General features: G+C 51.1%; 1 protein-coding gene across 5 annotated transcripts in view; it reads left to right on the top strand.

Annotated features, from left to right (window-relative positions):
- ACAN (aggrecan) overlaps positions 1 to 13654 on the top strand; it is a 72347-nt gene extending 58693 nt beyond the window's left edge. For 3 of the 5 annotated variants that reach the window (XM_017882046.1, XM_017882044.1, XM_017882045.1), the window contains 6 exons: positions 7028 to 7141; positions 10195 to 10353; positions 10796 to 10878; positions 11679 to 11823; positions 12647 to 12829; positions 13221 to 13654. In XM_017882046.1, coding sequence (XP_017737535.1) covers positions 7028 to 7141; positions 10195 to 10353; positions 10796 to 10878; positions 11679 to 11823; positions 12647 to 12829; positions 13221 to 13297 — 761 coding nt within the window. In that variant the 3' untranslated portion in view covers positions 13298 to 13654. The remainder of the gene's footprint in view (positions 1 to 7027; positions 7142 to 10194; positions 10354 to 10795; positions 10879 to 11678; positions 11824 to 12646; positions 12830 to 13220) is intronic. The other 2 variants (XM_017882048.1, XM_017882047.1) reach the window with 1 other exon arrangement.
- Positions 13655 to 15948: the final 2294 nt, after the last annotated feature.

Below are 15948 nucleotides of genomic sequence, written 5' to 3'. Positions count from 1 at the left end.
TTCCAAAGGGCTTTTGTTCCCACGATTTCTCCCCAGACGGCTCTGTAAGCAGCTTGGTAACTACCCCCATTTGAGACTGGAACACACAGGAGTTAAGTATTTTGCCTAACTATACTGAGTAAGTGGATCGAATCAAGAATCAAGACCTTAATTCACGTGTTTTAACACACTTGGCTAAATAAGAAACTCCCTCTTGAACATAACAACCAGTTGCTGGTCTCAAAAAACTGAAGCTGGACTTCAGGGGAGCCAGACTGGGGAGGAGCTGAGGAATCCGAGGTGGTCAGATTGAAGACTTACAGCCCAGCCTTCATTTTCCTCATTTGTAAACAGGGATCAATGGTAATGGTTCTCAGCTTTGAAAAATTATGATGCTTGAGCTATACCCCCAGAGACTGTGATTGAAGTGGTTCTGTGGCCTTGGCATTGAGGCTTTTTAAAACTCCCAGGCTACTCCAATGTGCAGCCAGGGCTGAGAACCGCTGCTGTGAGGGTGAAGATCACCCACGTACAGCATCTGGTCAGAAGAGGCATTTAATAAAAATTGCTTCCCTTTCCCCATCTCTCACTCTACTGGCTCAGAGAAGCTTTAGTATGTCCAAAGAATGAGTGGTGGGGATCAGACCAGCACAAAACCTGGGTCTCTTTTCCCGTGACTGTACCTTGGGGTCCCAGGTCACTCCTGTTCAACTTAGCTCAAGGTTCAAGTGCTTCCAGAAGGACTGCAGATAGTGGCCAGTCTCCACGGGTGACCCACCATTGTCTTGCACCAGAACCAGGAACCACAGGTTGTTAAAAAGACCACGGATCGGCCAGGTGCAATGACTCATGCCTATAATCCCAGCACTTTGGGAGGCCAAGGCAGGTGGATTGCCTGAGGTCAAGAGTTCGAAACCAGCCTGACCAATATGGTGAAACCCCAGCTCTACTAAAAATACAAAAATTAGCTGGGTGTGGTGGTACACGCCTGTAGTCCCAGCTACTCAGAAGGCTGAGGCAGGAGAACTTCTTGAACCCAGGAGGCGGAGGTTGAGTGAGCTGAGACTGTTGCACTGTACTCCAGCCTGGGTGACAGAGTGACACTCCGTCTCAAAAAAAAAAAAAAAAAAAAGGATCAGTATCCTCGGGGAACCATAGGGAGCAAAATGCAGCATGATTCCTGCAGTAATATTTGAATCCTCAGGGAAAACTTCCACCTGGTCAAAGGGGTCAGAAGCTGTATTTAGCCCTTAAAAAAAAATGACAATTACTGTCATCTTGTTTAGTCAGTCTTCCATAAATAAGTTATTCATAAGTTATAAGTTACTGATTGATAACTGATAAGTTATCAATCAGTACTTTTGACTTCAAATGAAGATCTAGGTTGGGTGTGGTGGCTCACACCTGTAATCTGAGCACTTTGGAAGGCTGAAGTGGGCGGATCTCTTGAGCTCAGGAGTTTGAGACCAGCCTGGGCAACATGTGAAACCCAATCTCTATTAAAAAAAAAAAAAAAAAGTCAAGATCCGTTTAATGAATACTCAGATTATTTAGCGATTAAAAGCAAGAGTATGCTATTCTGATCCACTGCAAAACAGCAGCGTGTTTCCCCACTTCCATTACTGACAGCAGCCATGGGAATTAGGCTTCAGACTCAGGTTTCTAAACCGGCTGCAGCTTAGAATCACCTGGGGTGCTTTTAAAAAGCATCATACCTGGGCCCCCTCTGAGACAGTCTGATTCAATTGGTCTAAAGAGGAACTTCAGCACTGGTATTTTAAAAAAATCTTTAAATAAGAATATTTTTTAAAACTACTCCAGTAATTCTAATGTGCCAGCCAAGGTTGAAAAATACTGTTCTAACCAGATCTCACATCCAATTTCTAGTCAGCACTGGTGCTATGCAGACTTCTCTTATCTCCTCTGTTAGGAGGACATGACCTTAAACTTAATCAGTCTCCTTCCTATCTTACTGCTATTTTTCACTTTCTAGGTTTGAAGCTCTGATCTATGACCTTACACTCTCTCTTTGTCTAGCAGAGATGTTTGAATTTCAGTGAAACCTTTATCCCTGGGAAAGAAATGTTTTCAAAGCAAATGAAAATACAGGGTTGCAAGTGAAAATACAAAGTATACCTTCTTGACTTAACCAAAAAGTTCCTGGGCAGATTTTAATAGGCAACTAATTGATTTAAGAAGCAGGATATTGGCCGGGCGCGGTGGCTCAAGCCTGTAATCCCAGCACTTTGGGAGGCCGAGACGGGCGGATCACGAGGTCAGGAGATCAAGACCATCCTGGCTAACATGGTGAAACCCCGTCTCTACTAAAAATACAAAAAACTAGCCGGGCGACCTGGCGGGCGCCTGTAGTCCCAGCTACTCGGGAGGCTGAGGCAGGAGAATGGCGTGAACCCAGGAGGCGGAGCTTGCAGTGAGCTGAGATCCGGCCACTGCACTCCAGCCTGGGCGACAGAGCGAGACTCCGTCTCAAAAAAAAAAAAAAAAATAAAAAAAAAATAAACATCTGGAGTTGTATACAAAGGAAAGGAGTTGAAATTAATGAGAGGAAATTGGAATTCTAACCTTATTCTCATTGGCAATAGAAAGTCACCTACATTATTTCAAATGAGCCAGTGATTGCTGATTTACATTTTCATTTTTTCCCTATAGATTAAAAAGGAAGTACAATGGTAGAACAGTAATCATATCCTTTGCCATAAATGTTCTTACTCATCAAGGTTAAGTGTTAGCCTGCTTGTGAAATCTCCTCTCCACAGAGGGAGAGGCAGCAAGAAAGTCACCTACATGTATTTCAAATGAGCCNTTTTTTTTTTGAGATGGAGTCTCGCTCTGTCACCCAGACTGGAGTACAGTGGCGTGATCTCGGCTCACTGCAAGCTCCGCCTCCCAGGTTCATGCCATTCTCCTGCCTCAGCCTCCCGAGTAGCTGGGACTACAGGCGCCCACCACCATGCCTGGCTAATTTTTTTTGGATGTTTAGTAGAGACGAGGTTTCACCGTGTTAGCCAGGATGGTCTCGATCTCCTGACCTCGTGATCCGTCCACCTCAGCCTCCCGAAGTGCTGGGATTACAGGCATGAGCCACCGCACCTGGTCTTTTTTTTTTTTTTTAAGACAGAGTCCTGCACTGTCACCCAGGCTGGAGTGCAGTGGCACGATCTCCCCTCACTGCAACCTCTGCCTCCAGGGTTCAAGTGATTCTCCTGCCTCAGCCTCCTGAGTAGCTGGGATTATAGGCACCCGCCAACATGCCTGGCTAATTTTTTGAATATTTAGTAGAGACGGGGTTTCACTATGTTGGCCAGGCTGGTCTTGAACTCCTGACCTTGTGATCCACCCACCTCGGCCTACCAAAGTGCTGGGATTACAAGTGTGAGCCACAACGCCCGACCTATACTTTTTAATTTAATTATTTTATCTTAAAACCAAATTAGGGCTTGTAAATATGCTTTTATAATCCTTCTCTCACTTGTGTAACAGACAACCAGAAAGGCAGTGTATCTACTCAGGTCTGTTCATCTTGATTGATCCCAGGTCTTTGCAGCATGCAGAGCATCCATTGAATTGAGAAATTGTATCTGTGTTTCTTGAGAGGTTTCCCCCATCCTTGCCTAGGAAAGTTATGTCCAGAGTCAGCACATACAGCTGCACAAGTGTGCACTAAACAACTTGAGGAGTTCTATTCATATTGTAGTCTTTATGAGTGGCAACCCTTTTAGTTGAGTATCATTTGAGTAAAAGCACCTGCATCGCTCTTCATTCAGCATTTTTTATGAGCAAATAAACTCTCACTCACTTGGAGGTCCTGGGCTCTGATCTAGGCAAAAGCTGGACAAGATCTGTTCAAGGTAGAGGCCTGAGGTCTCCAGTTCAGACAACCACGTGATGCTTTGCAACTATCTCTACTCTCCTAGCCTTTATCAGGGGGTTTCAGTTATTTTCTCTCCCAAGTTAGAGATATTGCTGGAGGGCCTTGTTCAGGAACAAACCAGCCCTTTTGGTTATAGTAGTGGGAAGAGGACCCTGAGAATCCTGATGCTCCCCAGAGTCCCTGCTCAGTGATGATGGGTGAGCCCTGGGTTGCTGTAGCAGCAATGGTAAGGAGGTGCTGACAGTCCAGGATTCCAGTGTCTCTCCGCCTCCACGTGGGGCAGAAGCCAACTTCCAGTCTCATTTCCTGACTCCTCCATCTCTTCCACTCTGTCTCCCCAACACCCAGATTGGGCAAGTCACCTCACTTGTTTTCTTTTTGTTCTTTCTTTTTCTGTTTTGTTTTACATCTCAAACATGTTAACAAATTCACGTTTTCTCACCTGTAAATGGCATAGTAATGCCTTGCCACCTGGCCATTGGAAGGATAATGAAGGAGAACATGTGTGAGTCAGCACTTGGCTCACAGGAGGTTCTTGAGAGTTATTGGTTTCCTCCCTTTCCTCTCTTTCTTTGTGAAGCCTGCCCATTGCCCAAAGCCCTTCCCTCCCTCCCCTTGCAAGCTCCTTATCTGGGATCCCTCACTGCATTCGTAGCAGGGCCCAGCCCAACTCCTCTACCAGTTCCAGAAGCCACGAGACGTCCTAATTGCCCTTCTCGGAAAGAGGTGGGCCATGCAGGGCCAGAATGGCTCTTATAGCCAGAGCAAGAGGAGATGAGGCACCACAGGCCAAAATAGCTAATAAGAAAGCCCCACGCCAGACACCTGGCCTTCTGCCCACTGCTGAAGATACTGACTCAGCCTCTCCAAACTACCCTGATGGCAAACACAGGTTTTCTGATTTTCAGGATTGTGGCCCTTCTTTCCCTCCTCATCTATAAATCCAGGTCCCTGAAAAAAAAATTCTGAGCCCAGGAATTTTTTCCTTCAGTCCCCGCAGCCTTCTCAGATTTTGTGCCCTGGTCAAACACAAAGAAAGCAACACTACCCCTCACCCCGACTCGGGCAGCCTGGGAGCAGGTTTTGTGCCATCAGCCTCTGGGACAACTGGATGCCCCTCCACTGGGGCGTCTCTCCTTTCCTGCCCTTTCTCCCATGGGCAGCCAGAGACCCCAGTGTTGATGTTTTGCTCTTCTCCCCAGAGGCCACTCCTGTTCCCTGCTCTGTACAACTGCTTTAGCACCTACATTTGCTTAATTCCCCTTGCCCAGTGCTTCCCATCTCCCATAATGATGCTAATGGACAAAACAGAACATGCAGGAGAGCCGCCCCCAGCTTCCGCCCTGCCGACTGGCCTGACCTATTGCTGCTACTGCTGCTGCTGGGAATCCTGGGGCATGCTGGGAATCCAAGTGCATGCTGGGATTTCAGTCTGTTCCTCCATGCATTTTGGGTTTGCTTGGAACAGTTCCGACTTGGAACTGTTGGTTCTAGTTCATGGTGTGCACTCCTTGAGAAGAAGTTAAAGACTTCGTGGGAAGAAAGAGATGCCTGACAACTGGCGATTAGGAGCTTCGTGGGATGAGCAAGATGCCTGAGAGCTGGGGATTTTCAGGCCACCTGTTGCACAAATCTGCCTCTGGCCTAGAAGATGTCTACTATGCACCAGCGTAAGGACTCAGAGGAAAGTGCCTTTACCATCCCATCAGAAGGTTGACTTTAAGGTCTGGTCTGCTCTAATGGGAGGGAAGAACTAAGTCCTGGCACATGTTTAGGACTCTGAGATCCTATTCCCACCACAGGGCTTCCCTGTCCTGCAGAGCCCACCTACAGACTTGTCGTTGGATCTGAAAGGTTGTGTGAACACAGCTGCACATACTGAGGCTCAGTATCTTCAAACAACATGTCATAGTGCCCCACAGCTGGTGGAAAAACCCACTCGTTGCAGAATTTTACTGATCTCCTGGCAAGAGGAGCTTCATAATACTATTTATCATGTTCCCAGAAGAGGAAATGAAGTGGGGGGATAAAACAGCAGGAACCTTTGAAGTACAAATACAAAGAAGGCAGAAGAGATCCCCCAGGTCTTCTGGTTTCTCAGCAAGATGCAGAAAGACCAGATGAGGAGATTTAGTTCTCACCTTGACTAATTCATGAAAATTTGAGGCAATGGCCAATGACTTACCAACTCAAGTACCACAAAGAAGTTTGATCAGAAAGGATATCTCACGACCAGAAGAACAGAAGAGAAGAAGAGCCTATCTGAAAAGAGGCAGAGGATGGGGATGTGCCTGTATCCCAGACTGGTGCCAGTGCTATTGTGCGGCCACTTGCTAACCACCTCTGTAGCTCCAAACGCTTGTCTCCCACTGGCCAGGATGGAGTCCATCTGGAAATTGTGTCTCCCTGGAGATAGCCACCATCTGGGGCCTTAAGCTGAAAGGAGATTATATGGGGAAATGTTGGACAGGGTTTCTATCCTTCTCCCGAGAGAAAGATTCAGGCTTCATTTTCACAAGACATTCTAAAATCATATCTACTGAAGACAAAGAAGATGTCTGCAGCCCAAGAAGTCTGATGAGTCTCACGCGAACATCCCATGCTGCCATTTTCATATGGCTCTACACTCTTCAGACCATTTCGAGGTCATTCATTCTAGCCCCACACAGCCTTGCCCTCTTTCTCTGGGTTATAACTACAAAGGAAGCCAGGAAAAGAAAGACTTCTAACCAAGCTTCAAGAACTTGACTTCAGTTTCCTTGCTCACCACCATGTTCGTAACCACTTCAGAATCCATGGTCTTTCAAAATATTCGCAAGAGAAGGCATCTTGGAGGAACTCTATGTTCACTGTCACAAAAGGCATTTGGCTTTAGACATATCAGATCTCTTCAAACCACTGGGAAATTTGGCTCCAGTGCTCCAAGTTTAACAATCAAGAATCACACATGCCCAAGAAAACCCTTGTCTGGATCTTTGCTTCAGCACTCCAAGATGGCAGCAGCAGCAGCAGCAGCAACAGATCTTAGGAAAACCAGCCTGTTCCCTCCCAGGGGTCTGGAGAGCAGCAGGACTGGCCACTCAAAAGGAGGCCACAGTGCTTGTGAGGCTGGAGTTGCCGGCAGGAGTCCTAATGGTGGCCCTTGGTTTCTTGCAGACATTGATGAGTGCCTCTCAAGCCCTTGTCTGAATGGAGCCACCTGCGTGGATGCCATCGACTCTTTCACATGCTTATGCCTTCCCAGCTACGGAGGGGACCTGTGTGAGATCGGTACGGCCGTCTCGGCTTCAGCTAATGTTACTAACTGCTGCACCCACTCCTCCTCCCTCACCTTTCCCTCCTAATGATAGGCTCCAGGCCCTGGCTGGGGCCCCCAAGGTCCATCTGGAGAGCCATTTCAGGGACAACAACTGAAAAGTCTGCCCCACTGATTCCCACTCTTTTTCTTGCTCTCCTCCTTGAAAACCCTTTTCTGGAGCACTGGCTGATCTGACTTTTTCCAGGGCTTCCAGACCTATTGATGCCACCACTGAGGTTGGTGTATGGTTCAGAGGACAGGGCTAATTCTGAGCACTTGTCTTGAAGGAAGCTATGGGGTGGGAGTAATTGGTTCTCATTCCAGATGACAGCCACGGATCTTCTCAGTGTGGTCATGGGCATGGGAGCTCTGTGGTTCCTTCATGGCCCTGGGAGCCACTGTGCCACATTGGCTAAGCTGCCTTTCTCTTCTCCTGGGGTGAGAGCTGTGGTTGGTCTGCCTGAGATCTCCCATGTCACCAGCATGCTCAGGTCATGCATGAGCAAGGACTGCTGCATGTTACCTTCTTCTCATCACTATTGTGACAGCTGCCATGGCAATGGCATGCCAGCCTATGCTTCCTTTTTGCCTCCCTTGTGCAAGGCAAAGGGTGGCCAGAGAGAACAGAACTGTGTTACAAGGGGAAGAAGCTGAGTTACCTCTCTTGGGCCTTGCCAACCTCTCCATTTCTGCACTTAGGCAGGGCCACCACTTCTACCAAAAGGAGCTGTGCACCAGGAACCCTCCCAGGGACAAACTGAACCCTCAGCTCTCTCACCTTTGGTGCTTCCTAGTCTCCCCACCAGCCTCCTGGATCTCAGGGGTTTCCCAGCTCAGAAAAGGGGAGATGGGACCTTTGGATGCTTGTCTCCATGGCCCAGAGAGAACTGGAAGTATGTAGGGGCTTAAAACCCTTTTCAATAAACTCTCAAGTTGGATTCCCGGAAACTTCCAGAAAGCAGCTGAAACTCCTGAGAAGTCTCCCTTTGGTCCTAAGCAGTGTGGGGAGGGGTAGTTTTGGGTTTCATATTCCTTTGAGGCACTGCCAAGTTACAAACTGGTAGAGGAATTTAAGGCTTCTGGGAAAAAAAGCCTGGACACTTCTACTCCCTTGCAGCCTCCCACCCTCCATCCTCACCCGAAGACCCCAAGAAATTGATATATAGGGTCTTGGCTGGGGTGGAAGCAGAGACTACAAGGATTTTCTCCCCATGATACTAAAACATTTGCCACAGAGTAGAAGAGTCTGGGACTTCCATGCCGACAACAGCTGTTTGGTTCCAGACTGGAGAAGTGTGCTCTGCTGGAATGAGGCAGGACCCTCATAGGGCTCTGTACCCTGATGGGGAAGAGTGATGGTGACAGAGCCACCCAGCTTGGCCCTGGGCCTGTGGGCCCAGCTAAGCAGGGCTGCATCTCCTCTCCCATTCCAATCCTGAGTCCTCACCACTCCACGGTGCCTCCTGCCTTGGCTCTGTCCCTGCTGCCTCTTCCAGCCTCCCTGGAATTATTTCTGTTTCCTAAGAACCTTCAGCCTACACAGCCCTGCCCTCCCATACCCACCTCCCAGAGAAGCTGCACCCTCCAGCTCTGCCTGCCCAGCTCAGCCCTCAGCCACTGAAGGGGCCAAAAACTGACCCCCTAAGTCAGCTCTAAGATGATATATCTGGCCTCTTCAGAGTGCTGAGCTACTCTGAGGCCTCTCCACCTCTTTCCAGACTGCAGCCTCATCCCTTCGGGAAGGCGTTCGTAGCTGAGGCACCAGAGGCCTCCACAGCCCATCCTACAGCTCTGCTCTTTCTTCTCAGGCTGCTGACCCCCTGCTCTGCTCTCCCTCCACTGTCCCAACTGTCTCTCCCCCACTTTGCCAAGCATCCGCCCCTTCAGCCTAAGACTCCTTCCGCTCAGGTACTGGTCCTTCCATTCCAGGACAGCCAGACTATGGTGGCACCCAATCAGGGAGACCACCATGTAGCCGGAGGGGTTCGTGGCCCTCCACCTAGGAGACCCCAGGGGAAGAAGGAAGAAGGGGGGCCTTGGAATTCACTCTGTCCCACGCTGTGCTGGCAGATGTTTAACAAGCAGCTCTCATAGAGGAGAAGGGAGCCCTGATTGAGCATCTGCCAATTCCTGAGGTATAAATGCTTCCACTAGAGCCAGTTTAAAGCTATCAACATGATGTCACTGAAGGCGAGGTTGGGAGGAGACACTAAGAATGAGCTCTCTCAAAGTTGAGTGAGCCGGCTCAGCACGGTTCTGCCTATCCCCCAGGCTCCAAGAACTCCAAGCCAGCCCCTTCTCCAGACTGAGAACCCATTACAAATTTAGGTTTGTGAGGAGAGAAGTTCCTCCCCTCCTCCGATTCACCCCCAAAATAAAAAGCCAGGGCCCCTGGATCCCAGACCCCCAGTGGGCTATCTGACTGCCCCAAGAGGCAGGCACAGTGTGCTTAACTAAAGCTACCTCTGATCAACAGCCTTAGAGCTCTGAGTCTTCTCTGCACCCCAAGCAGACTTATTTCTGCTCCTCTGTTCCCACTGAGGTTCTGCAGGAAGGAAGCTGCCAGCTCCGCTCCATGCCCCAGTGCTACCAGCTCCCACTGCCTCCACGAACTTCCCCACAGCTCCACTCCCTCTCTCCCTGGAGCCCCTCAGAGCCTCAAATCTTGCCTTAAATCTCAAGACCTCCCACCTTCCCACCTCTTTTTACCTGGCCTGCTGACCTCTGCTGGCCCACCAGAGCAGGCATCAAGAGGAGGAAAGCTTGGGAGAGGGTGAGGGGGGAGGGCGTGGCATCAGGGAAGGAAAGGGCCCCTGGCATTTTCCAGAGTGGAAGCATGTGCAGAGGCTCCCAGGGACCAGACCAGTTTCCAACCTGAACCCCCTCCAGCTGTGCCTCTCCCTTCCCTTAAGGGCACAGCATTGAAGGTGGGGTAAATGCAGGAACCTATGCCATAAGACTGGCAGCATCTGCCATCCCCTGGTGGCCTCTGCCCCTCCCTTCAAGCCCCTGACCTGTGTTGCAGACCAGGAGGTATGTGAAGAGGGCTGGACCAAGTACCAGGGCCACTGTTACCGCCACTTCCCAGACCGCGAGACCTGGGTGGATGCTGAGCGGCGGTGTCGGGAGCAGCAGTCACACCTGAGCAGCATCGTCACCCCCGAGGAGCAGGAGTTTGTCAACAGTGAGTGCAGCAGGGCCTCTGGAGCCTGAGAGGAGAGTGGCGGTGTAGGCAAATGGCCTCACCTTTCAGAAGGCAGCAGACTTGGGCCTCGTGAGACTGCAGGACAGGGACCTGGGGGAGGTCTGAGCTCTCAGAGAGAAGACAGCGGTCTTTGGGGCCAGTAGCTCTGGCTGCACCCAGGGCAGACCCAATGCCAGCCAGAGTCAGCCCAAAACTAAGCTGTGGCTGTCACTTGTCCATGCCAGCTTAGAGAGGTGGCCCAAAGTGCACTCCAAGCATGCACGTGCCGAGCACCTTGTGAGGACCTGAGAAGCAGATGGCTTGCTCCTAGGAGCCCACCTACCTCCTTCCCTCCTCCATCCCCTCTGCCTCCATGAGCTCAAGTTTCTCAGACACCCCAGCATGTCGAGCGTGAGGCCTGACACCCTCACCCTTTCCCCAGACAATGCCCAAGACTACCAGTGGATCGGCCTGAACGACAGAACCATCGAAGGGGACTTCCGCTGGTCAGATGGACACCCCATGGTGAGTTCTGCCGTAGGCACAGCTGGTGACCCAGAGGACAGGGCGTGGGATAAAGACCCCTGGAGAGAGATGCATTCAAACCCCATGCAGATACTCACTGACCGGCTGTTAGACCGGGAGTCCTTGAGGGCAGGGATTGTCTCCTTCATCTCTGCCTCTGGAACCCAGCCTGGGGCTGGACAGATTGAGCCAATGACGGCATGAGGCAAGGGAAGAAGCCAGGAAGGAGATGAAGGAATAACAGCCACCACCATGAGGAGTACACGGAAGCTTTAGAGAGGTTTCTTGCCCACATTGGACTCGAGTCTACTCAAGGAGACAGACAGAAAGCAACATAGATGCCAAGTGAATGGTACAGGCACCCAGTGATTCTCTTTGTCCTGAAGCAAGGATGGAAGGATAAGCCTTGGGAGGACTTCTTGGTGGGCAGAGGCCAGACTTTAGAGCCATGTTCCTACCATCCATCCCTACCCAATGTGGTCAGCCCTGGTTGGCCCTTCTGGATAAGAGGAGTGGAATCAGCTCATGTACAGGGCCTGTGAGTCCTGGGGGCTCTGAGCTCCTGAGAAGGACCCGAGTCAGGCTGTGTGACCGATTCCCTAGGGGGCCACCGGGTTCCGTGGCCCCTAGAACAGCCCTGACCAGACTCCCAGCAGCCTTTGTGCTGCTATCAGAGGAGCCTGAAGTTGGGGCTAAAAGAGAAAGGAGACGATGAAGAGGCTCCATGGGGAAGACAGTCGGAGCAGGCCAACCCACACTGTCCTGCCCCCTCCTTACTCCTTCCCCACTCCCACCCACAGCAATTTGAGAACTGGCGCCCCAACCAGCCTGACAACTTCTTTGCCGCTGGAGAGGACTGTGTGGTGATGATCTGGCATGAGAAGGGCGAGTGGAATGATGTTCCCTGCAATTACCACCTCCCCTTCACGTGTAAAAAGGGCACAGGTAAGCTGGGGCCTGGGAGGGGCCTGGGGAGGATAGGATCAAGACCTCCAGCTATAGGTGAGGCTCTTGCTGTGTGGCCTGGGGTGAGTCCCTTGTCTCCTAGCTTCTGGTGTCTCCTCACCTGTCCAAAAAGCAGATTGGAGCTGACCTGGGGGTCCCTCCTAGCACCAGCATCCCAGGGCCAATGGCAAGGGCAAGCTTGCTGCCAGGGACCATTTGCAGGGACAACGAGCACATGAAGGTCGCAGGCTAGAAGACAGGACCCCCACTCCACACTCCACACAGTCCCTTGGATAGCAGCAGCAGAGTTACCCACAAGGGCAACTCTGCTTGAGGTGGGGAGCCTCCCTGTCTTTGGGATTCCCAAGGCCATCAATCACAGAGTCATAGTTGTCAGGCCTCAATCCCTTGGCTTTCAGTCTGTGGACATTGAGGTGCTGGTAGGATGTGCCCCACTGCCCCTGCTCACCACCTTGCATCCCCCAGGCCTCCTTTTGGTCTCATTTTACCCTGAAGTGGATGTTTTCATCAAGAAGCCTAAGTCTGCCTGGCTCTCGCCCTCCACACCTTTCTACCTCCCTTTCATCTTTTCTTCATCCCTTTAAAGACCACCCCGTTTGTATTACCTTCCAGCTGTTCTAAGTTGTTGAGGAACCCAGATGTCAGAGCCAGCAGCTTCTAGATTCTTAGCGCTGTATGAAAACATCCTGGGCTCACCGTCAGGTGTTGAGGCTGTGTCCCCCACAGTGCCTCAGGTCACAGCCAGTTTAGGTCATCCCAGGAGACCCTAGGAGACCCTTTATAAAGGGTGTTTGCCCCTCAGTGGCCTGTGGAGAGCCCCCTGTGGTGCAGCATGCCAGGACCTTCGGGCAGAAGAAGGACCGGTATGAGATCAATTCCCTGGTGCGGTACCAGTGCACAGAGGGGTTTGTCCAGCGCCACGTGCCCACCATCCGGTGCCAACCCAGCGGGCACTGGGAGGAGCCTCGGATCACCTGCACAGATGGTAAGCATCACCCTGGCCACCCTCACTGAGCACAGGGTTAGATTCTGCCAGCACAGCCTTCCCCCCATCCCCTCTCCTGGGGACCCTGCACCATCCGCAGGGTTGAGCAAGGGAGGGGAGGTCAGGGGGCTGCTCAGTCACAAATAGCTGATCGCTGCCCCTAGAAGGGCCACGTACTTGTCCCAGAGAGGGCTCACTTTCACTGAGAGGATGAAAGAGAAAAAGGGAGAAAGTCCAAGAAAAATCAAAATCAGGAAAGCTGATAAAGCCTCAGGTGCCTCGCTGAGTCCCTGGTTTCCACAAGGGAGAGAGGATAGTCTCGGGAGAGCCTAGGCTCGCCCCACTTTCTTTCCAGGCCCATTGATATTTTTCCATCTCCCTTTCGCCCTAGCCGCCGCCTACAAACGCAGACTACAGAAGCGGAGCTCACGGCACCCTCGGAGGAGCCGCCCCAGCACGGCCCACTGAAAAGAGCTTCCAGGACGCACCCAGGACGCTGAGCCCAGGAGCCTGCCAGGCTGACGTGCATCCCACCCAGATGGTGTCCTCTTCTTGTCGCTTTTTGTCAATAAGGAATCCCATTAAAGAAGGAAAAAATAAATCCCACATTGTGTATGCACCCACTCACCCCTCCAAATCAGCAAAACCGCATCTAATTTGTCCGCCGAATGCCAAAGCAAAGCAAACTTATTATAACCCGTGGACTGAGTTTAGAGACATTTCTTCAATCTCCCATCGTGCCTTTCCAGGGACCAGTGCAGGGACAGGGGGAGAAGGGGAGGGGTTAAGTTAAATAAAGAAGATTATTTTTGTTTCCTGACTTTATCCAAGAGCAGTGCAATCGTTGGTTATTTCACCTCCGGGGAGAGCTAGGGAGGAGGGAGGAGGGCTCCAAAGGAGCTGGAAGGGGCAGAGGCCTGAGAGCATGAAGAACTCCGAACTGCAGCTGAATGTATTGGATGAGAAGGAGCCAGGAGGGCTGCACCATCTATACGAGGGAGAAGCCTTGGGGGAGAGGGGCGGGTTCCTGCCTCCTGCCGAGGGTAAGCCGGCAGGGGAGAGCCATCTGAAGGACCTTCCACTGCCTGGGGGTTGGGTTCCCTCCAAGGGTCCCTCCTCCAGCGTCCTCTCTCTCACCTGGGTCGGCCACCCTAGCAGGTGGCAACTCAGCAGGGCTGCTGGGGGCACTTCCTGCCCAGTGGGGGTGCCACCCAACCTTCTCCCCTCCCCACCCCGCCCCCGGGACCGTGCAGGCACCAGGGTTCCGTGCACCTATTTATATTTTTGAAAACTGAAGATGATGATATTATAATAATAATAAAGACCTTGGAAGAGATCTATCTCTTTTCTTTTCCCTTTTTTAATTTAAGAAGAGGGCAATCATGACCCAGAGTCCCCCAAAGGGGTTCTTAGGAATGGTGGCAGTGGAGACAGGTTTTGATCAAATGATCTCAAATTGGTGTGACTCTGTGACTCTGGTCTGTTCAGAGCACCTGGGACAGTCACAACTGTTGTGCTTTATTTTTCCTAGGGTGCCAATGTGTTTGGTAGATGATCTGCATGTAAGCATACGTGATATGTGTGACATGTGTCACTCAGTGGGTACCATAGGGATTTACAAGTGGGCACTGCCAAAGAACAACTCAAGCAAGACATCTGGTCTCCTTGCGTGCTTTGGTTCTTTGTGATCACACTGCTCTGGTAGGTTGGTAGACTGAGTCCAAGAACAGAGACAAAAATCAGGATTTATAAGAAGGGAAGGGAAAAACAAACTGCAGACAGTCTGAGAACAGTGAATCTTGCTTACACATTTGCAGGGTAAACTGCTAGCCAGCTACTAGTAAAAAGGTCTGGGCATTCTGCCCTTAAGTACGCTACAGAGGCCAGGCACAGTGGCTCACGCCTGGAATCCCAGCACTATGGGAGGCCAAGGATGGTGAATCACAAGGTCAGAAGTTCAAGACCAGCCTGGCCAACATGGTGAACCCCTGTCTCTACTGAAAAAATACAAAAATTGGCCAGGCATGGTGGCATACACCTGTAATCCCAGCTACTCAGGAGGCTGAGGCAGGAGAATTGCTTGAACCTGGGAGGTAGAGGTTGCAGTGAGCTGTAAGCCAAGATTGCATCACTGCACTCCAGCCTGGGCAACAGAGCAAGACTTTGTCTCAGAAAAAGTACACTGTAGAATAGCAATGAAAACAATTCCAATTGCTTACGGATTCCCCCAACAAACCTTGAGAGTTGAGCCTGCACATGCATGCCAGGCAGTGTCCTTCTACCAGTGCCACCTCCTCAGACGCCTCCCTCATCACAGTCGCTGGACATGCCATTGAGCCTTTGTGAATGTGTGTGTGTGTGTTGGTTCGTGCATGCCAGTGTGAGTTCCTGGGTCCTGGTATCTTTTCAGGCGTGGGCGTGTGTACAGTTGTTTGTTCGTAGATATATACTTGTACCTCTACCTCTAGAAAGAACAGTGGGCCAAAGTAGAGTGTACAGCACTGGTCACATAGTAGGCACTCAATCATTACTTAACTAACTATGAATGAACTGATTAGTTGGTGGTGCAACTGTCAGTGGTTTTCAAACTTAAGCATGCATCAGAATCACCTAAAGGGCTTAGTGACGACAGAGGGTGTAGGTCCACACCCCAGGCTTTCTGACTCAGCAGGTCTCTGGTGGGGCCCAGGAATTTGCACTTCTAACAAGATCCCGGTGATGCTGATGCTATGAACCACACTATGAGGAGCACTGAGCTAAGGGAAGAACTGATTGAATAAATGGTTGGTGAGTGGCAGAGGCGTTCCTGCGCAAGGCAACAAGTTCCCTGAGGCGAGGGTGGGAGTGGGTGGCAAAGGGTGAGGCATACGGAGCACTGGCCCCTAGATCCCTGGCCTCTGAGGTCCTCTGGAGGGCCACAGCTTCCTCTGTCTTCTGAGAGGCACCTCTGACTCTTCTGCTGGGCCTCACACAGACAGACACACTGCCAAGGGGTGGGGATGGTGAAGACACAAGCCAGGTCCTCTGCCACTAGGCCAGCACCCAGGACCAGGTGAACCATTGAGCAGGCAAGGCTAGAACCAGTCCACAGAGTTCCCTGTTCACCCCAGGGACCTGAC

This window comes from Rhinopithecus bieti, unplaced genomic scaffold, assembly GCF_001698545.2.
Source record: "Rhinopithecus bieti isolate Rb0 unplaced genomic scaffold, ASM169854v2 scaffold_12070, whole genome shotgun sequence".
Taxonomy (NCBI): Eukaryota; Metazoa; Chordata; class Mammalia; order Primates; family Cercopithecidae; genus Rhinopithecus; species Rhinopithecus bieti.
This window is presented reverse-complemented; position numbering and strand designations above follow the sequence as displayed.